This window comes from Rhinopithecus roxellana, chromosome 19, assembly GCF_007565055.1.
Source record: "Rhinopithecus roxellana isolate Shanxi Qingling chromosome 19, ASM756505v1, whole genome shotgun sequence".
NCBI classification, from domain to species: domain Eukaryota; kingdom Metazoa; phylum Chordata; class Mammalia; order Primates; family Cercopithecidae; genus Rhinopithecus; species Rhinopithecus roxellana.
The window spans coordinates 53,576,088-53,598,910 of NC_044567.1; the positions used below are offsets into that span (position 1 = coordinate 53,576,088).

The following is a 22,823-nucleotide window of genomic DNA, read 5'->3' on the forward strand; positions in this document are numbered from 1 at the left end:
CACAGAGAGAACCCGGAAAGGCAGCTTTAAAGATTTTACTTCTCGGAGTTACTGGCCTTATTAGCCTCTCTAACTCTTCAGCCCACTCTCAGTCACTCAGATCTTGCAACATCTTGAGTGTGTCCTGAATGACGAGGCCTTTTCTTTGGAGTTTAGGAGTGAGAATGGATAGTCAGGACAGGCCTCTGGCAGGCAGCTGGGCGTGCTTTTACCCTGGACGCTCCCCACACTTGTGGGCACAGGGCTACCCACTTTGTGTATTCCTCTTAGTCTTATAGGTAGGAGATTTTAAATCCATGTTTGCTGCTTGATGGTAATTGCAGATACCTCATTTGTTTCCCCCTCTCCTCTCTGGAGAGTTACCAGGTACCCAGGAGAACTTGTGGCATCCACCGCAGAATGGAGTCTCCTTCTCTGGCCCCCTTGTAGTCTGATCCTGTGAACCCCTCCCCGTACTTCAGCCACTGTCCTTTCCAGCTGCATTTGTACAGCAGCCTCTTCACTGGTCTCTGCCCTTTCTCCGTTCTGCGCACTGCAGCCGGGATGAACCTTTGTTGTTGTTACCAGCTTAATTTAGATATAATTTGCAGACAGTTCAGCCATTAAAAGTGTACACTTCAGTCGCTTTCAGTATATTTACAGAGTTGTGCACCAGCACTGCAGTCAATTTCAAAACATTTTTCTCACCCAGAGGAACCCTGAGCCCATTAGCAGCGCTCCCTGTTCCCTCTTCCCTCTCAGCCTCTGACCACCACTGATCTTCCTTCTCTGGATTTGCCTGTTCTGGACAGTTCGTATAAATGGGATCATATACTGTGTGTCTGTTTGTGACTGGCTTCTTCACATATTTTTGGGGTTCACCCATGTCACATAGCATGTATCAGTATTTCGTTTTCAAAAATTAACGAATCATAGTCCATTTTATAGGTGTGCCACATTTCTTTTTAATCCACTTATTGGTTAATGGGCATTTGAGTTGTTTCTACTTTTGGGACATATATAAAATATATATATATATTTTAATTTCTTTATTTATTTTTGAGACGGAGTTTTGCTGTTGTTGCCCAGGCTGTAATGCACAATCTCGGCTCATTGCAACCTCCGCCTCCGGGGTTCAAGCGATTCTCCTGCCTCAGCCTCCAGAGTAGCTGGGATTACAGGCACGTGCCACCACGCCTGGCTAATTTTTTGTACTTTTAGTAGAGACGGGGTTTCACCATGTTGGTCAGGCTGGTCTTGAACTCCTGACCTCAGGTGATCTGCCTACCTCATCCTCCCAAAGTGCTGGGATTACAGATAAATGAGCCACCACGCCTGGCCCTACTTTTTGGCTATTATGAATAATGTTGCTATGAACATCCCCATGCAAGTTTTTGCATGGACAAGTGTTTTCATGACTCTTGGGTTAATACCTAGGAGTGGAATGGCTGGGTCATGATTACCTTTAACCTTTTGAGGAACCGCCAGGAGGTTTTTCCAAGCAGTTGTATCGTTTTCCATTCCCACCGGCAATGTGTGAGGATTCCAGTTTCTCCACATGTCCACCAACACTCATTATTTTCTGGTGTGAAGTGGTATCTCATTGTAGTTTTTTATTTTTAAAATACATTTTGTACAAATGGGGTCTCGTTATGTTGCCTAGGCTGGTCTCACACTCGTGGTCTTGAGTGATCCTCCTGCTTCGACCTCCCAAAGTGCTGGGATTACAGGCATGAGCCACCACGCCTGGCCCTCATTGTGGTTTTTGATTTGTATTTCCCTAATGACTGATGATGTTGGGCACTTTTTCACATGCTTCAGGATGAACTTTCTTAAATATAAATCTGATTCTGTTATTATTCTGCTTGAAACTTTTCCAAAGCTTCACTATTGCACTGAGAATAAATTCCACACTCCTGACCGCATGAGCCCAGGAACTCAAGGGTGCAGTGAGCTATGATTAAGCCACTGCATTCCAGCCTGGGCAGCAGAGCAAGACCTGTCTCAAAAAATACGTACACACATCAATTCCACCCTTTTTGATAGCTTTTTATAAGGCTCGCCAAGGTCAGTCCTCTGGCAGTATCCCTGGCCTATTCTCCCCATCTCCCCTGCCCTCTGCTCACCAGTTCCCTGAATGCATCTTGATCTCACTAGCCCTACAGACTGTGCACAGAACTGTTTCTACCTCCAGCGAAATACTTCCCCCCAGGCTTCTCCCCCTCCCGCTTCAATGTTCCCCTCACCAACTTAGGGTCTTAGGGGCCCTCCTAGGAGGCAATCCCCAGCTTCCAGAGCCAGGATCTAGGCTCCTTCTCTGTGTCCCATGGTGCTACCACAGAAGAGTCTTGGCTCTCTCCAGGATTCAGTTCTAAGGTCTGTGTCTAAGGTAAAAATGGAGGGTAACTGAAATTCCTCTTAGAAATCTAAGGAAGGTGCCATATTGAAGACCAACATCTTGAGGTTCCCAGGTAGTCATTTCTTGCCCATGTGGGAACAGATTACTGTTTGGTTGAGTACCAGGTGAAGTGATTGGCCTGCAGTTAGGGCTGCGTTGTGAAAAAACCACTTGTTTTTAGGTGTTAGAACCACATGTAGGCGAGAAGATCACTTTTGGGGAGCTTGGGAACCGAGGCAGGCCACAGTGGCAGCAGAGGCGTGAGCTTGCCCGGGCCCGCCCTCCTGTCTGTGCTCACGGAGTGAAGGAGGGGCCGGCGGAGTGGCCCAAACAACTGATTTGTTTTTCTTTTTCAAAAAGTTTTTCAGACAAATGCCATTGTGTTTAAGTGAAATGTGTGTATGATGCCAAATCACTGTACCCTATAACCCTGCACACCTCTACACTGGACTGTAATTTCTTGTTCCTAGTTTGTCTTGCTAGACTGTAAGCTCCGTGAGAGCAGGGACCATGTCTGCTTGTTCACTGGGCTTTCCCCAGTGCCTGCCAGCATGCCTGGCATCTAGCAGGTCTTCTGTAAAGATGGGATGAATTTGTAAACCCTCCAGCCTCAGGAATGGCTCCATCCTCTGAGGCTCTGGGGCGCACTGATAGGCTAGTCATTTTCTGCCATGTGCATACAATGCTTTATTTTCATGTTGTATTTTCCTTTCTAGCCGGTAAGCAAGCTCCTGATGAGCAAGGTTCTTTGTGGTGGTGCCTCTGTATCCTTTCATCAGGCCAGCCCAGAGTAAGCAGTGCTGCGAGAGTGTTTGGTAAATGAATGAATTGTGGTAACGCAGCCCAGTTCTGGCATCATTGTCTGCAGGTTAGTCTAATTCTAGATGAAAGCCCCAGATTGGAAAAAGGGAAGATTAATTATTCAGAGGTGCATATGCTTGTATAAGAAAAAAAAATCTCATTAAGTAGACCTGAGTAAACTTCAAATTTTAATGATATGGCCATGTCGGAGCTGAAGCTTACCCAGCTCTCTAAAGCGTTTGCTAGGGAATCACGCAGATAGTCCAAAATATTTTTTAGAAAAGCATTCATCTGTCCCAGGATAGACGTAGAGGAAGCTGGCAGGCAGGCAATAGGCCCCAAAGAAGGACGGCTGAGCCAGTTCTTAAGCCAGTGGTCCTGTTGGTGAGGAAAGTGACAGCAGTCCAGGGCAGGTGAAAAGAACCGAACTCAGTCCTGCAGTGGCTCTTTTGCCTAAAGCAGCATTCCTCAAACTTCTCACTCGAAGCATTAAGTGATGGTGAGATGCTAACACGCACTTTAGATTTAAGTCAAAATTTGCTTTGAAGCCATGGCAAACTGTGGCTTCACGGATGAATTAGTTGCTACACAAATAAGTTTGATACCTAAGTACAGTAATTGCTTTTAAACCTTATAATAACAAGAAGTTAATAATTAGAAGTTAAACCATGTTTTTCTTTTACGAACTAAAAGAAGAGAATGCTTTTGATACTGAGAATGGCACACTTGCGTCAAGGCAGATTGTTACTGCATAACCAGACCCGCAATAAATATCTAGAACTTTTCTTACGTGTTTATAAAATAAATCTTAGAAGAAGAAATATTGTAGCTTTTTTCTTTTTTTTCTATGAAACTCTATGAACATTTCACAGAACTTTGTTCCTCGGAGTGGTGAGGGAAATGCTGCTTCAAAAAGCCTATTTTAAGTAGTTGTGAGGCATCAAAGTGGAATTTTGCTGTATTGTCAATAAAACTCGAGAGTATAGGTTGTATTTCGCCTACCAAGGTCAGTACCCTGCCTCAGGATTCTTACCTGTTCATTTGAGCAATTCCAGGGGCCCTCTCTGAATGACCAGATTCTTAAGTAGTTGAGACTTTGTGTTACCTCAAATTGTCACCCTCACCTCTGAGCCAGCATAGGTTAGTGAGGTAGAGAGGCCCACACCATTGGCAGAAGAGAATTATCAGGCGGGGCGCGGTGGCTCACGCCTGTAATCCCAGGACTTTGGGAGGCCGAGGTGGGTGGATCACCTGAGGTCAGGAGTTCAAGACCAGCCTGACTAACATGCTGAAACCCCGTCTCTACTAGAAATACAAAACTTAGCTGGGCATGGTGGCGGGCACCTGTAGTCCCAGCTACTTGGGAGGCTGAGACAGGAGAATGGCATGATCCCGGGAGGCAGAGGTTGCAGTGAACCAAGATTGCGCCACTACACTCCAGCCTGGGTGACAGAGCGAGACTCCGCCTCAAAAAAAAAAAAAAAAAAAAAGAATTCTCACCTTCCTTTCCCTTCCTAGGATTTTCGTGGTAGTTTTCAATCTTGTGATGTGGCCATCTTCTCCTCAGAGGGCCTGTGAGAGGCAGGCAGCATCTTTTAGCTCAGGTAGAATGCCTGTTGGGGAAAGTCAAATAGGACGGCGGCTGGGGCCAGGGCCCTGGGGACTCCCTCTGCCCCACATACTCAATTGGAAAGACTGAGCAAGTCCCCTCACCTCCCTGGGCCTCAGCTTCCCTGTCTGTCAAAAGGAGGGCTCAACTGGGATGAGCTCCAGTTTCCTTCTAGTGCTAATGTGTGTTTGAGGACCCTTGCTCTCCTTTCCAGGAGCATCAGGGGTTTCAGGAGTATGGGTTAGACAGCAGGAAAGAAGTAGGGGCTTGTAAACGAGAGATCCAAACGCCTATACCCCTCGTCCCAGCACCCAGTGCAGCCCTCCCGCTCCCAGACCCTTAGTTAAGAAAAGACAAGAGAATCCACTCCTTGTTCTCTCCCTGTCCCATCACCCCCTCAGTCCCCCACAGATCTGAGGCCGGAGGATGGGCACCCTCTTGCTGTCTTATTCACGTAGGCTTTTCTTGGTGCCTGCACACGGCCCCTGTCAGGCCACCAATCTTACTGGATTATGACCTCATTTAACCTGAATTACTTCCTAAAAGCTTTATCTCCAAGAAGAGCCACATGGGGGGTTAGGGCTTCAACATATGAATTTGGAGGGCATTTACAGTTCACTCCACAGCACCTGGTCATGTGGAGATCCCAATCTGCATTTGTGGGAAGAAATCTCTGCTTTTTTAAAGTTTACACACCCACCTAGCTGGGGGCTCAGGCCTGTAATCTCAGCACTTTGGGAGGCCAAGGCAGGGGATCACCTGATGTCAGGAGTTTGAGACCAGCCTGGCCAACTGGTGAAACCCGTCTCTACTGAAAATACAAAAATTAGCCAAGTGTGGTGGTAGGTGCCTGTAATCCCAGCTACTGGGGAGGCTGTGGCAGGAGAATCACTTGAACCCAGGAGGCAGAGGTTGCAGTGAGCCGAGAAAGCACCACTGCACTCCAGCCTGGGCAACAAAGCAAGACTCCATCTCAAAAAACAGAAAGTTGACACACCAATAGAGCTGAAGGCAGGAGAGTTTGTGGTGGCTCCGAATCGTGATTCTGGAGGAGACAGACCTGTTTGGAGTCCCAGCTCTGCTCCTTACTGCTGTGGCCTCTCGGAGGCAGCATCCTCATCTGAGGAATCTGGTTGACCTTGTAGGTGGCTGAGAGGCTCCGAGGACGGCTCGCGTGTGAGGCCTTGGCACTGAGCAGGGCACTCCTACTGAGCACTTAGTCAAAGGCCGTGAGTACCACTACTCTGCAGCCCTAGGCTCTGGTCTCAGCAATGTCGTCACTCTTTCTGGCTTCCTAAGACTCAGAAGGCAAGTGGGGGAATAGAACCATTTCCTGCCTCTGAAGGCTGTGCCTCAGTACTTTTGACTCACTCTGAAGACAGCAGGCAGCCCTTTCTGTTTTTTGTTTTTTTTTTTTTTTTTGGAGACAAAGTCTTGCTCTGTCGCCCAGGCTGGAGTGGCGCAATCTCAGCTCATTGCAGCCTCCACCTCCTAGATTCAAGCAATTCTCCTGCCACAGCCTCCCGAAGCTGGTACTGCAGGCGCACGCGGCCACACCCGGCTAATTTTTTGTATTTTTAGTAAAGACAAGGTTTCACCATGTAGCCCAAGCTGGTCTCAAACTCCTGAGCTCAGGCGATCCACCCACCTCGGCCTCCCAAAGTGCTGGGATAACAGGTGTGAGCCACGGCGCCCGGCCCACAGGCAGCACTTTACCCTGACGCCAAGCACGTCTCCTGCATCCATGAACATTTTGCAACTTTTTTTAAAGAGACAGGTTCACATTACGTTGTCTAGATTGGACTCAAACTCCTGGGCTCAAGCGTTCCCTAGTAGCTTGAGCCTCTCAAGTAACTGTGACTCTAACTGCACCTGGCCATTTTAAAAACTTTATTCTTCCTGGTATCAAGGGGAGAAAGAAAAACATTAAAAAATATATAAAACTTTGTTTTGAAATCATTTCAAAATCACAGCAGTTTCAAGGGTACAACAAAGACCATTTTGCCACATTTTCTCTTCATTCATTCCCTCTTCTCTTCCCTCACCCCTTTTTCTTCCTGTCCTCTCTGAACCATGAACCATTTGAGGGTTATTTGTACACATCATGCTCGTTTATCCATAAGATGTCACTTGGGAAAGTGAACGTTTCCCAAGAACAGGGACCGCCTCTCACGTGTCCATGGTACAGCTGTCAAAGTTGGGAAATGTGTAATACTCTGATCTGCCCAAGAGTTGCTCATTTGTCGTTCAAGTTTCAGGTGTGCCAGCCGTCCCAATAACGATTTTGAAAGCCGTGGTTTTTCTGGTCCAGGATCCAATCCAGGATCAGGTGCTGCCTTTAGTTATCCTCTCTGCAGCCTGCTGTCATTTGGAGCAGGTCCTCAGCCTTTCTTTGTCTTCCATGACACTGATGTTTGTGAAGAGTACAGTCCCGTTTCCGTTGTGTCCCTCGAGTTGGTCCCGGCATATTTGTTTAAAGTGAGTTGGGAAACCACAATTACATGTCTTTTGGTTATGTATGTATTTGCCGAACACCCAGCCTTGTGCGAGGTGCTGCTATGACGGGGAGCATTACTCAACACAGCCTGGCCCCTGACCTTGGGGGTGTAGTTTGGGTTTGTGGGGAAAGCAGCTACCGTCAGGAGGGCTTTACGGACACCTATGTGTCTCATGACTAGAGGCACTGACGCTTGGATAAATACATGTTGGATGGATGCAGGATGAGTCAGCATTCTAGGAGTCTGCAAAGGTACAGAAATGGCCCTGCTCCCTGTCCGGCATCCAATCATCAGCTTTTCCTGGCTTCTCCGAGGCACCCTGCCGTTCACACTCTAAACACAAAGGCTTCTCTCAGGAATCTCGAGTGAGCTGCAGTCTGGGTTCTGGCCCTGCCCTTCCAGGGATCTGCTCAGTGACTGGGCTGCTCTCTTCCTGCTGTAGGCCAGTGCTGGGGAGAGGAGACCCCTGTGACTCTCCCCAGTGCCCTTGGAGCTTAGAATGAAGTGAGGGGAGGAGGAAGGTCACGAGCCCTGGAGCGCTGGGAAGACAGGCTGTAGGCCACAGGTCCCGATCCTGCCTGGGACAAGGTTCAACAGAAGTAGGATGGTTTCCTCATGACCTGGCAGGAAAACCACCAGACCTGGAATTTTGCTTTCACAGCTGTTTAACTTCTCTGCTGTTTAACTTCTGTTTCATGCAGGATGGAAACCGGTGAGTTGTAATCTCACATCACCAAGCAAGATCTGGTAGTCATAAGCATTCTGTCAGAACAAAGCAGACAAGGCCAAGGGTTGGAAACGTCATCGGATCTTCACAGAACCTTAGCCAAGCAACCTTTCCATGAGAGAAACAAAATAACGTGGATTTTTATCTAGTAATGGAGTCAACACCATTGTCCACTCTGTGTTAACACATTCACATTTCAGAGTTCCCTCCCTGGGGCTGCAGACACTCATGTGAGGGAGACTTGGAATGTCCTGCCTTTTTTAATTTAAAATTAAATAAAATATAAAATTCAGTTCATCAGTTGTTCTGGTGACATTTTAAGGGTTTAGTACCATATGTGGCTCATAAGGACCATGCTGGACAGTGTCAACCTAGAACAGTTCCATCCCTGCGGAGAGTTCTGTTTGACGGCACCGCCCTGCGCTTCCAGCAGCCTGGGGAACAGGGGTGCAGGAGACAGTTCCTTCCGTCTCACAGACTTGGTCACACAGTACAGATTTGACAGCAGTTAAATACGACTGCAAACTGTCAATGGCGTGTTCTAGTGGAATGCTGGGACGGATCAGAGGTGTGTTGGAAGATGGATAGAATTTTACTTCTGTTACTCTCGGTAACTCAGAGTCCTGTTCAATCAGTTTCCGCATCAGGATGCTGTCCTCCTGGTTTTAAAGAGGACGAATGCAGCCAACATTGAATCGAGGCAGTGATTCCACTCACCTGGCCCTCCAGAACCCCAGGGTCTTGAGTGCATGGGCTGGTACAGGAACCCCGTTTTTGACTCAGGGCACTTCCTATGGGAGGAGGACCCCTGTCTCAGTGCTGAGGCAACCACCACTAAGGACCCTGGACTGGAAGCTGGGCTGAGATGTCTGGTGGGAGGTTCTGAGGCAGGACAGGGACCGACTCAAATGGATATGGACGGCAGGCTGGATTCATGTTGCTCCTGCACCTCCGGCTCTGCTGAGGAACCCAGAACTGTGGCCGTGGCCACACCTCAGCTCCCCATTCCATCAAAGTGTGGGTGGGAGAGTGGGACTGACAGTGGTTCCAAAGCTCCTAGGGTCCAACCCACAACTGAGGAAGCCACACGGCTGGTTGTGTATGAGCCGGAGTGTCTCTGTCTGATTAAAAGTGCCTATCTGCCTGTGGGTCGTTGCTGGTGTGTGTGCTTCTGTCCCCGCCTCCTGGCCTCCTGGCTGAGGGGAAGCTGAGTGGGCCACGGCCCATGTGTCTCACTCGCCTCGGCTCCAACGCAGCTGCCTCTGCTCCAGCTAGGATGTGGCTCGTTCACACGCTGCTCTGCACGGCCAGTAAGTCCTCTCACCCGCTGCCTTGAGGGGCTGCTGTGCCCTCAGCTCCAGCCAGATGTCTGCAGACCACAGCCTTGACTGTCTGTCTGTCTGATGGGGCTCAGTTAGAGCCAGAGGTTAGAGTGGGAGTTCCTCCAGGAGAGTGGTCTTGCTGGGTGGGTCAGGTGCCCAGGCTTGTTGGGAAGGGCGGCGGACGCTTTGTGTGTTGACAGTTCTAACAGCCAGGGGCTTCAGACTCCAGGGCTCTGCCACTCGGTTCCTTCTCCAGGCAGCCTCCCCCCACCACGGAAGCCCTCTCCCCGTGGCACCCACTTGTGGCAGGTCCTCGCCTCTGTAGTTTGTTCTCTGAGTATGGAGGCTCCGCCTGGCAGAGCTGCCTTCTGTTACAGAGCAGGGGTTGGGCTGAGAGGGTGAGGACCCTGTGAGAGAGGGTGTTGGCGAGAGACTGGGGGCAAGTGTCTGTATGTAGAGGGCGAGCGTGTTGGCGGGGAGCCTGCTTCCTGTGTTGTCAGGCCAGGGCGAAAACTGGTATGTGGGGTGGGGGAGCACTTCTGCTGCCTGGGGGGGTCCCATTTTAGCCTTTAACTGTCCCATGAAAGCCTCTGGGCAAAAGCCAAGCCACGAATCCTTTCGTGGGCCGCCAGGGATGAGACAGCACAGTCAGGTGAGCCCCTGGAGGCTGCTAAGATCAGGCCGGAGGCCAGGGTGGTCCTGCCTCGTGATCTGAGCGGACTTCCCATGGATCTCCTGCCCCCGCTCAGGAGGTTGGCGGGAGAATTGGATTAGCATCCCACATGGGGCCAGATCACCCAGGAAGCAGGCCACAATGTGTAGGGTACCAGCAAGTCACACGGTTTTGGACAGATTTTAATATTTTGTATTCATTTTATTTTTTGAGACAGAGTCTTGCTCTGTTGCCCCAGCTGGAGCCCAGGCTGGATCTTGGCTCACTGCAACCTCTGCCTCCCAGGTGCAAGCAATTCTCCTGTCTCAGCCTCCGGAGTAGCTGGGATTACAGGTTCGCGCCACCACGCCCGGCTAATTTTTGTATTTTTAGTAGAGACGGGGTTTCACCATGTTGGTCAGGCCCGTGTCAAACTCCTGACCTCAGGTGGTCGGCCTGCCTCGGCCTCCCAAAGTGTTGGGACTACAGGCATGAGCCACCATGCCCGGCCTAATATTTTATATTTCAAAAACATCAGAATAGTCACCATGGAAAGATCAACAGTTTGTTGAACTTCCTTTTATTTTACAATTTAGACTTCTCTGTTTTTAGTTACACGTGGGGTGTAGAAAGTCTCTTTTTATGGCTTGTGGCTTTGATCTCCCATTACCAAGAATACCTGGAGCAGATGCTTAGACTAGACTCTTGTCTACCTTCTCCCAGTACAGAGGAGGTGACTGGGTCACAGAGGGGACAGTGACTGCCCAGGCTTGCAAGCAACTGACAATAGACACGGGGCTCAGGCCCAGGCTTCTGTCCTGCCTCCCAGCTCCAGAATACTCCCATGTCTCCAGAACACTCCTGTGGCTCATCTGTCTCCTGCAGCCTCTGGGGCCACCACTCATCACCTCAGTGCCTTTTCCAGCAGGTGGCATTGATCAAACCTCTTTGGAGGCCTAGGCTCTTCCCAAGCTGCTGGGCAGCAGACAGCAATGATGGAGCAGACTTGCCGTGAGACCGTGTGCTTAGCCCACAGCTCAGCTCAGCCATGGGAAGAGGTTGAGAGCAGGGCCCCAGCAGCTCCAATGTGGGTGGCAGAAACGAAGCTGCTGCAGTTCTGCTCCACGCTGTGAGGTCCTGAGACTGGGGCGGACCAGTCCGGGAGAGTTTCCTGGAGAAGGTGAGGTGGTGTTGAGTCTTGGGCCTGAGGAGAGCCTGAGAAAGAAAATGCTCAGGAGTTGCTGGGAGGAAAGAGTCCCTCAGACTGTGGCCCCAGGCCTAGCACCCTGAATCCCATGCCGGGCTGGGCCTCCTTAGGCTGGAGAGAATCCAGGACTGGCCTGGCGCTGACCTTCCACCCTCTCCAGGCCACCCACTCTGGTGATGCCTACTTCTTGTTATTCGTGAGAGCAGATGGAATAATAGCAATTGTCTAAGGGAGCTGCCTCTGCTCCAGCTAGGATGTGGCTCGTTCACACGCTGCTCTGCATGGCCAGTAAGTCCTCTCACCCGCTGCCTTGAGGGGCTGCTGTGCCCTCAGCTCCAGCCAGATGTCTGCAGACCACAGCCTTGACTGTCTGTCTGTCTGATGGGGCTCAGTTAGAGCCAGAGGTTAGAGTGGGAGTTCCTCCAGGAGAGTGGTCTTGCTGGGTGGGTCAGGTGCCCAGGCTTGTTGGGAAGGGCGGCGGACGCTTTGTGTGTTGACAGTTCTAACAGCCAGGGGCTTCAGACTCCAGGGCTCTGCCACTCGGTTCCTTCTCCAGGCAGCCTCCCCCCACCACGGAAGCCCTCTCCCCGTGGCACCCACTTGTGGCAGGTCCTGAAATCCTGGAACTGCCCACACCCTGACCACCAGCCCCATCATGCCCTGTTACCCTGTGACCTGCCGTCCCCAAGTCCGTCTTCACCCCTGACTCATTCTGCAATCACATCAACTCACTTCTCCATCCTGGGTCTCAGAGGTTGGGTTTCCACCGTTGCACCCTTGCGTGACGAGGCCTGTCCTGTCAGCCTACAAAGCCTTACAGGGGTGAAGAAGAAGGAACTGGAAGTCCAGAGCCCACTCTGCTGGTGGCACACACTCGGGCTGAGGCCCGGGGCTCTGCTGGGGCATCACCCTAGGCCTGTGCGTGATAGAAAACCTCAGTCCCTGGGGAGTGGGAGACTGTGGCATCTGAGGTGGGATCTGAAGGATGAGGGTGAGCAGAGGGGCCTTCTCTGCGGGGGGAATAGGAGGCACCAAGCCGTGGGGTGTGAGGAGTCTAGTTGGTAGGAAGAGGGAGGCGAAGCGTGAGTGGGAGCGGAAGGCTGTCTCTGGTGTTGCTTTCCCTTCCAGCCCCGCCCCAAATCGGGACATACTGGGGCCTGGGGGTGCGGGCAGAGGCAAAGCCACCCCTGTCCTGGCGCCCTGTGTGAAGAGAAGGCAGGCTGTGCACACAGTAGCCTCTCCAGCCCCAGCAGTGTCTCTCAACATGGGGGTAGGGTAAGGGCACTCCCGGCCGAGGGGTGGCCCAAGCAAAGGTGGAATGCCAGCAGAGTGCAGTGTGTGTGGAGAACTGGCTGGGGGAGTGTGGGCTGTGTGGGAGCCCCGCATCCCTGCCCGTCTTTGGGAAGTCCCCTTGCGTGGGGCAGGTGTGGTGTGAGTGGAGGAATGTGGGCATCCAAGCCCGAGAGGCCCACAGTGGCGGGTGAGGAATGTGGGGACCTGAGTGCCGGCCTGGGGGAGCTTGGAATTCCTGCTGAGGGCAGTGGGGAGCCACAGGTCTTGAGCAGGGTGACAGACTTGTATGTTGTGTGTTAGTTGGAATCTGGGAGAGAGGGGAGGCAGAGAGGCCCGTAAGGAGGCTTCTGCCTTGGTCCCATCCACAGGTCCTGGGGAAGGCAGACGTGGGGAGGAGGAGACACTCATGAGAAACGTTTAGTTTCCTGGCCGGGCGCGGTGGCTCACACCTGTAATCCCAGCACTTTGGAAGGCCAAGGTGGGCAGATCACTTGTGATCAGGAGTTCAAGACCAGCCTAGTCAACGTGGTGAAACCCCATCTCTACTAAAAATACAAAAATTAGCCAGGCATGGTGGTGCGTACCTGTAATCCCAGCTACTTGGGAGGCTGAGACAAGAGAATCGCTTGAACCCAGGAGTCGGAGGTTGCAGTGAGCTGAGATTGTGCCACTGTACTCCAACCTAGAAGACAGAGAGAGACAACGTTTCAGAAAAAATATAGAGGCCGGGCTCAGTGGCTCACGCCTGTAATCCCAGCACTTTCGGAGGCCGAGGCGGGCAGATCACAAGGTCAGGAGATCGAGACCATCCTGGCTAACACAGTGAAACTCCGTCTCTACTAAAAATACAAAAAATTAGCTGGGTGTGGTGGCAGGCGCCTGTAGTCCCAGCTACTCTGGAGGCTGAGGCAGGAGAGTCACTTGAATCCGGGAGGTGGAGGTTGCAGTGAGCCGAGATGGCGCCACTGCACTCCAGCCTGGGTGACAGAGCGAGACTCCATCTCAAAAAAAAAAAAAAAAAGAAAAAGAAATGTTTAGTTTCCAGCACACAGTAGTGCTCAAGGCCTATTGGCTGTTCTTGTTATTAGGGAGATGAAGGGTGATGGAGAGAGATGGGCTCAGCTGACTGTGAGGTTCGGGGTGGAGTTGATGAGGCTCCGTGTGGAAGATCGAGGCGGGGGGACCGTGGCTGGGTGGTCCTGCGCAGGTGCTCTGCAGATGGCTCTGAGGCACAGCCCTCCCACGAGGCCCTGCTGGGGGTTCTGGGCTGGGTGTCAGGACCCCTGCGTCTAGTCCCACTTCTGCAGCTCCTGCTATCAATGTGGGTGAATCATGCCTCATGAGCCTCAGTTTCCTAAATTGGGAACAGTGGTACTTATTGTACTGTGAGAATGTGTGTTTAAATTGCCCAGTGTGCTGGGGGAGACAGAGGGTTGAGGGGAGACAGTGGTGGCTGACAGGATGGAGGGGGATCTCGGTCTGACTCAGCAGGCCTCTGTGGCTGGGGACAGCTCAGAGAGGTGGTCCTGTGGGTAGTGTGGTGACAGACACTGGTGGAGCTGTGTCTGTAAGTCTGCAGCACGCGAGGGGGGCTTGAGAGGGAGGGCCAGCCCTCGCCTGTGGTTGTAACTCTCTCCAACCTCAGCCTCCACGTGCTGAGCCTCCTGCGTCAGACCTGGGGCCGGGTGTTGCCCTATTGGATCTGCACAACCCCATGTCCCAGAGGGGAGATGGAAGGGAGGTGCCAGGGTCCTTCAGTGACTCCGAGGCAGTGAGGATTTGAACTCAAGACCATCTACCAAGACGATGCTGTTTTCTGAGTCCTGGTGGGAAATGCAACAGGAGGTGGTTTCCTGATGAAGGCGCAGCTCAAAGGCGAACTGTCGGGCCTGAGGCGCATCCAGTCCGAGGAAACAGGCTGAGCCAGGCCTGGCAGACCTGGGCACCAGCTGACCCTCAGGGAAAGCCCAGCAAATACACCGACCTCCCCCACCACACACACAGACACACACGGATATACACACACACACAAGCACACACACACGGATGCACACTACACACACACAGATACACACGCACACAGATGCACACACGCACAGATGCACACACGCACGCATGTGCACACACACGGATGCACACACGCACACAGATACACACAGATGCACACATGCACACGCACACCCACGGATGCACACACATGGATGCACACACGCACACACAGATACACAGATGCACACACACGCATGCACACACACGGATGACCACACACAGATGCACGCGCACACGGATGCACACACACGGATGCCACACACACAGATGGATACACACATGGATGCACACGTGCACGCGGATGCACACACACAGATGCACACACACACGGATGCACACACGCGGATGCACACACGCGGATGCACACGTGCTCATACACACACACGAACACAGTTTCGCATGCCACCGTGCCCCTGCAGCAAGCTCTTGATGACCTAGTTACCAGCCCTCTAAGCAGAGCTCTGCTGCAGCTCAGTGAGCCACCAGCACAGCAGGAGCAGTGCCCAGCTTCTTGAGGCCATTGGTGACCCTGCCCTCTCTCTGTTTAGCAACCCCTCAGTGCCTCCAGCTTTTACTAAAGGCTTTGGAATCGGGCACAAACACAGAATCTGAGCCCCAGAAGCAAATATTCAATCTTCCGATGGGCCGTGTGCAAACCACACCCCTCTCTGAGCTCAGCACCTAGCATGGTTCCTGGAAGGCAACAGGTGCTCTGGGGGAGCAGAACCCTCTGTTGAACGAGATCTCTCTGTTGAACAGAGTGAACACGGGGGTGGGGTGGCGCGAGGAAAGGGAATATCTGGCTCACTCTGACATTTTTAGAGCGCCTCTTTTGGGCCTGGCCCTGTGCTGAGCTGGGCTCTGTGGTTGGGGGTGTTGTGTGTGACTCAGATCACATCACGGTTCGGGGGAGATAGACTGAATCACAGATCACCCTGATCCAGACAGAATTTGGTCAGAGCCAGACAGACCACAGGATGCTGAGGGGGTTCAGGGTTCGGTCAGAGCCAGACAGACCACAGGGTGCTGAGGGGGCTCGGGGACCCGGGAGTTACTCTGACTGAGAGTCTGGATTGGGTCCTGGCTCCTGGCTGGCTGAGCAGGGCCACAAAAGACGGGCTTTGCAGACAGAGGTGGAGGGCGGTGAGCACGCCTGCTGGGTGGAGGGAGCAGCTGTGTTGAGGCCTGGAGGCAGGAGTGTGCAGAGGTTGCCACGGAGGCCCAGGAGAGGGGACTGGACTTTGCTCTGCAGTCTCCACTCGTGCTTTTCAGTTACACCGATAGTGAAATGGGGAGACGAAGGCCCCACACTCACCCCTCGTAACATGTTGGCAGCTTGCACTTTTTAATTCTCCTCTAGGCAGTTTGCTGACCTCTTTTTCCCCCAGCCTGGCTAACCAGGAAGCACAGGGCTCAACGTGACGTGGGCCCAGGGGCTGGAGCCCAAAATCCCTACTGGGCATCCCTTATCTCAGCCCTGGATTCTTGAGGGAGCAGCGGGAACCGTACAACCTTCTTCCCTGCCTGAGGGTCTTCATCTGGAACCTTTGAGAGTCTGTGTAGGCTGCAAGTGGCCACTCTCCCAGCACCTACCGAGTGTGGGCCAGCATGCCAGGTCCTGAGATAATGTGGCAATCAAGGCAGATGCAGTGTGTGCCCTCATGGTACTCACTGGTGGCCGGGGGGCAGTCACTGGCCATAGGGAAACAAGGCCGAGCACAGTGGCTCCTAACTCCTGCAATCCCAGCACTTCGGGAGGCCGAGGCGGGCGGATTGCGAGGTCAGGAGATCGAGACCATCCCGGCTAACACGGTGAAATGCCATCTCTACTAAAAATATAAAAATTAGCCAGGCATGCTGGCATGTGCCTGTAGTCCCAGCTACTCCGGAGACTGAGACAGGAGAATCACTTAAACTGGGGAGGCGGGGGTTGCGGTGAGCCAAGATCGCGCCATTGCAGTCCCGCCTGGGTGACAGAGTGAGACTCCAACTCGAAACGAAGAAAAAAAGGCCGGGTGCAGTGGCTCACACCTGTAATCCCAGCACTTTGGGAGGCTGAGGCAGGTGGATCACAAGGTCAGGAGTTCGAGACCAGCCTGGCCAATATGGTGAAACCCCGTCTCTACTAAAAATTGAAAAATGAGCTGGGCATGGTGGCAGGAGCCTGTAGTCCCAGCTACTCGGGAGGCTGAGGCAGGAGAATTGCTTGAACCCGGGAGGCAGAGGTTGCAGTGAGCCAAGATCGTGCCACTGCACTCCAGCCTGGGCGACAGAGCAAGACTGTGTCTCAAAAAAAAAAAAAAAAAGAAAAAAAAAAGAAAAGAAAGTGCTGCCACTGCTTGATCTACATGTTAGCTGTTGGCCTCCTTCCTGGTTTATTGTATCCCCCTCTTTTTTTAAACTATCATTTTCCTTCTGTCTTTTTTGCCTGCCCCATTATTTTAAGCAAGCGTTTATGTTACCTGTATTATATCTTTTTATGAATCACCACAAATCATTCCAGGCAAGGAGAGGTATAAAGAAAAACGAATAAAATATAGATATCAGGCTGGGCATGGTGACTCACGCCTGTAAGCCCAGCACTTTGGGAGGCCAAGGTGGTGGATCACCTGAGGTCAGGAGTTTGAAACCAGCCTGGCCAACATGGGGAAACCCCAAATCTACTAGAAATACAAAAATTTGCCGAGCATGGTGGCGCACACCTGTGATGCCAGCTACTCGGGAGGCCAAGGCAGGAGAATTGCTTGAACCTGGGAGGCAGAGGCTGCAGTGAGCCGAGAACGCACCACTACACTCCAGCCTGGGCAACAAGGCCAGACTCCATCTCAAAAAATAAATCCATAAATAAAATTAAATTAAATATAGATATCCACTTTGTGCCAGACTCAGGGAAATGGCCTGGAAATGGAGAGATGAGAGATGCAGGGCCTGGCCTCAGAGCCGTCTCCCCAGGCTCCTCCTCCTCAATCTGGAATTTTTGGATAATAAAATTTTAAGCATGTACACAGGTAAACAAGATAACTATAGTAAACCCAATATGTCCATCAAGCGGATGACACATTGATCGAGATCCAGCCACACAGCCTGAATTTATTTTGTGTTCCCTTTTTCATTTTTATTGTCGAAGTATTTAAAGCCTGGCTGCTCTAAACGTGATCTGAGGACCAGCAGTGTTGGCATCGTCTGGGAGCTTGTTGGAACAGACTCTCGGCCCCACTCTGATTCATTACCTGCTGAGTCAGAATCTGCATTTTACCAAGATCTCCGATGATTCATTTGCATGTTAATGCTTCAGAAACATGATTTTAAACCAAACCCCAAACATCGTGTCATTTCACTCCCAAAAAACACGGACATTTTCATTTCTAAAGAACACGAAGGGTCAGGTGCAGTGGCTCACACCTGTAATCCCAGCACTTTGGGAGGCCGAGGCAGGCGGATCACCTGAGGTCAGGAGTTCAAGACCAGCCTGGCCAACATGGCAAAACCCCGTCTCTACTAAAAATACAAAAATTAGCTGGGCATGGTGGTGCACCCCTGTAATCCCAGCTACTCAGGAGGCTGAGGCAGGAGAATCACTTGAACCCAGGAAATAGAGGTAGCAGTGAGCTGAGATCGCACCACAGCACTCCAGCCTGGCGACAGAGTAAGACTCCATCTCAAAAATAAAAATAAAGAACGTGGACATTTTCTTAAATAGCCACAATGTTCTTACCACCTAACTAAATTAATGATAATTCTTTAGTATCATCTAATTCCAAATACTTAGTCCATATACAAATCTCACTGTCTCAAAATGTCTTTTTTTTTTTTTTTTTAAGATGGAGTCTCACTCAGTATCCCAGGCTGGAGTGCAGTGGCACCATCTCAGCTCACTGCAACCTCGACCACCCAGGTTCAAGCAATTCTCCTGCCTCAGCCTCCCGAGTAGCTGGGACTCCAGGTGTACACCAAGATGCCTGGCTAATTTTGGTATTTTTAGTAGAGTCAGGGTTTCACCGTGTTGGCCAGGCTGGTCCTCAACTCCTGACCTCAGGTGATCCGCCCACCTCTGCCTCCCGAAGTGCTGGGATTACAGGCGTAAGCCACCGCGCCCAGCCTCAAAATGTCTTTTTAACAGTTGGTTTGTTCAAAGCAAGATCCAAACAAGGTCCACACATTACATGTGGTTGCTGTGGCTCTTTCTGTCTAGAGTGCACCCCCGTTCCCATTTTCTGCTTTCATGTCTTTGATTTATTGTGGAGTTTGGTCACAGGTGTTGCGGAACATCTACATTCGGGGTTCGTGTGTTTGCTTCCTCTTGGTGGGATTCGTCTTTTTATTCCCCAGATTGCCTAGAAACTGGAAGTTTAACATCAGGTTTCAGTTTTCTGGCGATCATACACTAAGCAATCGTGAGGATTTTGCTCCACTTCCTACAGTTATTTAACTTCTTTTTCTTTTGTGTGTATGTGTGTTTGTTTGAGACAGAGTCTCGCTCTGTCACCAGGCTGGAGTGCAATGGTGTGATCTCGGCTCACTGCAACCTCCACCTCCTGGGTTCAAGCAACTCTCCTGCCTCAGCCTCCCAAGCAGCTGGGATTACAGGTGTGTGCCACCACGCCCAGCTAATTTTTGTATTTTTAGTAGAGATGGAGTTTCACCGTGTTGGCCAGGCTGGTCTTGAACTCCTGACCTCAGGTGATCCACCCACCTCGGCCTCCCAAAGTGCTGGGATTACAGGCGTGAGCCACCGCGCGTAGCCCTTCTTTTTCTTTTCTTCGCTGAAGTATTTTAAAGCCTTAGTACTCAGAATGTGGTCTGAAGACCAGCAGTGTGGGCATTCCTTACAAGCTTGTTGGAGATGCAGAGTCTTAGGCCCTTAGATCCATCCCAGGGTGTCACACCAAGAAGGACTTATGCCTGGGAGGCCCACTCCTGGGGATGCTGAGATGGAGTAGTGGGCTCCTGGTGGTGTCCGCCTAATCGTAAAGTTAGTCTATCAGACTCTCATTTAGAAGTTTTACCTATTAATGATCCTGGCCTGAATTAATTATTGTATTTCATTAGGACTCACAAAATAATTCGGTTCTATTATTCTTCCTACATTTATTAGTAATAATTTATCCATAAAAAAAGAAATTTTTCTTGCCATTTTTATAAAGGCCAGATGAACAAATGAAAACTAAATTTAATACTGGGCGCGGTGGCTCACGCCTGTAATCCCAGCACTTTGGGAAGCCAAGGCAGGTGGATCACAAAGTCAAGAGATTGAGACCATCCTGGCCAACATGGTGAAACCCTGTCTCTACTAAAAATAGAAAAATTAGGCAGGCATGGTGTTGTGCGCCTGTAGTCCCAGCTTCTCGAGAGGCTGAGGCAGAAGAATCGCTTGAACCCGGGAGGCAGAGGTTGCAGTCAGCCAAGATCGCGCCACTGCACTCCAGCCTATTGACAGAGTGAGACTCTGTCTCAAAACAAAAAACAAAACAAAACAAAAAAGGAAAGAAAAAAATAGAAAAAAAATGTTTATTTTTCCATTGTTGGGTACAGCGTTCTGTTTGTCAGGTCAAGTTTGCTAATTGTGTTATTCCTATCTTCTGTATCCTGCTCAGTTTTGGGTCTGACTGCGTTGCTCCTGTCTTCTGTATCCTGCTCAGTTTTTGGTGTGATTGTTGTTCCTGTCTTCTGTATCCTGCTCAGTTTTTGGTGTGACTGTGTTGCTCCTGTCTTCTGTATCCTGCTCAGTTTTTGGTGTGACTGTGTTGCTCCTGTCTTCTGTATCCTGCTCAGTTTTTGTTCTGACTGTGTTGCTCCTGTCTTCTGTATCCTGCTCAGTTTTTGGTGTGACTGTGTTGCTCCTGTCTTCTGTATCCTGCTCAGTTTTTGGTGTGACTGTGTTGCTCCTGTCTTCTGTATCCTGCTCAGTTTTTGGTGTGACTGTGTTGCTCCTGTCTTCTGTATCCTGCTCAGTTTTTGGTGTGACTGTGTTGCTCCTGTCTTCTGTATCCTGCTCAGTTTTTGGTGTGACTGTGTTGCTCCTGTCTTCTGTATCCTGCTCAGTTTTTGGTGTGACTGTGTTGCTCCTGTCTTCTGTATCCTGCTCAGTTTTTGTTCTGACTGTGTTGCTCCTGTCTTCTGTATCCTGCTCAGTTTTTGGTGTGACTGTGTTGCTCCTGTCTTCTGTATCCTGCTCAGTTTTGGGTCTGCTTTTGTAGTTAACATAAAAGGATTGTTGAAGTGTTGAAGTCTCCCACTTTCATTGTAGTGTTTTGGATTTTTCCTTTTAATTCAATTTTTGCTTTTATATTTTGAAATGTTATTGGATACATACAGATTTAAAATTGTCACATCTTCCTAGTGAATTAAAAACAACATATTTGTGTGCATGTATCTCCTTCCCTTCCTTATACAGAAGCTAGTGTCGTTTATATACTTGTCCTTCATGGAATGATTTTACTTTCTTTCTGAAACCTCTACTGCTAAATAAACAACCATTAACTGGAAAAAATATTTGCATCAATTTCATTAAAAAAGTTGTGATGCTTTCCACCCAACTGAAGATACTCAGATGATTTTTACTGTTAGGAAAATGTATTCATTGACCAATAAAACCGGTTTAGATGAATAAAAACAATACTTTGAATATAAAAATACAGTTTCCATATACAATTTATTGTAATGAAGGTTCATTGGCCTTATTAAAAGAACAAGATTGGACAGGAGGCTAGGTGTGGTGGCTCACACCTGTAATCCCAGCACTTTGGGAGGCAAAGGCAGGCGGGTCACTTGAGGTCAGGATGTGTACGAGACCAGCCTGGCCAACATGGTGAAACCTCGTCTCTACTGATAATACAAAAATTAGCCGGGCGTGGTGGCGTGCGCCTGTAATCCCACCTACTCCGGAGACTGAGGCAGGAGAATCGCTCGAACCCGGGAGCCAGAGGTTGCAGTGAGCCAAGATCGCGCTACTGCACTCCACCCTGGGCGACCGAGTGAGACTCCATCTCAAAAAAATAAAAATAAAAAATGAAGTCATAGCAAAAGTTACAGAGAAACACCTTGAGGGCAAAATAAATGCTGAACCCAAAAGCTCTTCCAAACACGTGGAAATAGCCTATGCGCTCATCCGACTTCAGAACCATAGAAGCTTCAGCCCTCGCCATCTGCATACATAAGCAAAAGCAGGCATTTGGGATTTATCCAAGCATGACATGCAATGCAGATTTGTTCCATATGGTGTTGTTGGACTAGAAACTGTTGCACAGTAAGTCAATCAGTGAGTATCTCTTCATGTGAGAGTGTAATGTCAAATGTCATTCCTTATATCATGTTTACCCAGTGTATTTAGAGATGAAAAAGTCACTCAACCAAAAAAAGGAGTGTTGCCAAGAAGTTGTATAGCTTTTTAAGAGTGTTTATGGCAAAAGTCATTAATTGAACAGTACTTGAACAGATAAGTCTGTAAACTGGACTTCATCTTGCTTTTTTCCCATGTAAATAGAGATGGGAGCAGTGGCTCACACCTATAATCCCAGCACTTTGAGAGGTTGAATCACCTGAGGTCAGGAGTTCGAGACCAGACTGGCCAACACGGTGAAAACCTGTCTCTACTGAAAATACAAAAATTAGCTGGGTGTGGTGGTGCGCACCTGTAATCCTGGCTACTTGGGAGGCTGAGGCAGGAGAAACGCTTGATCCTGGGAGGCAAAGGTGGCAGTGAGCTAAGATCACGCCACTGCACTCCAGCCTGGGCAAAAGAGTGAGACCTTGTCTTAATAAAATAAAAAGTAAAAAATATTTGGGAGGCCAAGGCGGGGGGCAGATCATCTGAAGTCGGGAGTTCGAGACCATCCTAACCAAAATGGAGAAACTCCGTCTCTACTGAAAATACAAAAATTGGCCGGGCGTGGTGGCTCATGCCTGTAATCCCAGCACTTTGAGAGGCCAAGGCGGGCGGATCACCTGAGATCGGGAGTTTGAGACCAGCCTGACCAACATGGTGAAACCTCATCTCTACTAAAAATACAAAATTAGCCAGGCGTGGTGGTGCATGCCTGTAATCCCAGCTACTCGGGAGGCTGGGGCAGAATAATCGCTTGAAACTGGGAGGCAGAGGTTGCAGTGAGCTGAGATTGAGTCATTGCACTCCAGCCTGGGCAACAAGAGTGAAACTCCCATCTCAAAAAATAAAAAATAAAATAAAATAAAAAATAATTTTGGAACAATATGGTGAGATACTCTTTTTTTTTTTTTTTTTTTGAGACAGAGTCTCGCTTTGTCGCCCAGGCTGGAGTGCAGTGGCCGGA

At 50.1% G+C, this 22,823-nt stretch overlaps 2 protein-coding genes across 5 annotated transcripts in view; both read left to right on the forward strand.

Annotated features, from left to right (window-relative positions):
• NCBP3 (nuclear cap binding subunit 3) overlaps positions 1–8,304 on the forward strand; it is a 47,117-nt gene extending 38,813 nt beyond the window's left edge. The window contains exon 15 of the transcript XR_750020.2: positions 7,987–8,304. The gene's annotated coding sequence lies outside the window, so the exon portion shown is untranslated. The remainder of the gene's footprint in view (positions 1–7,986) is intronic.
• Positions 8,305–9,195: 891 nt separating this feature from the next.
• The window catches only part of ITGAE (integrin subunit alpha E), an 80,343-nt gene continuing 66,715 nt past the window's right edge, over positions 9,196–22,823 (forward strand). For 3 of the 4 annotated variants that reach the window (XM_030923669.1, XM_030923670.1, XM_030923671.1), the window contains exon 1: positions 9,218–9,322. In XM_030923669.1, the coding sequence (XP_030779529.1) occupies positions 9,238–9,322 (85 nt within the window). In that variant the 5' untranslated portion in view covers positions 9,218–9,237. Of the gene's footprint in view, positions 9,323–22,823 lie in introns of all 4 variants that reach the window. The other variant, XM_030923668.1, reaches the window with a different exon arrangement.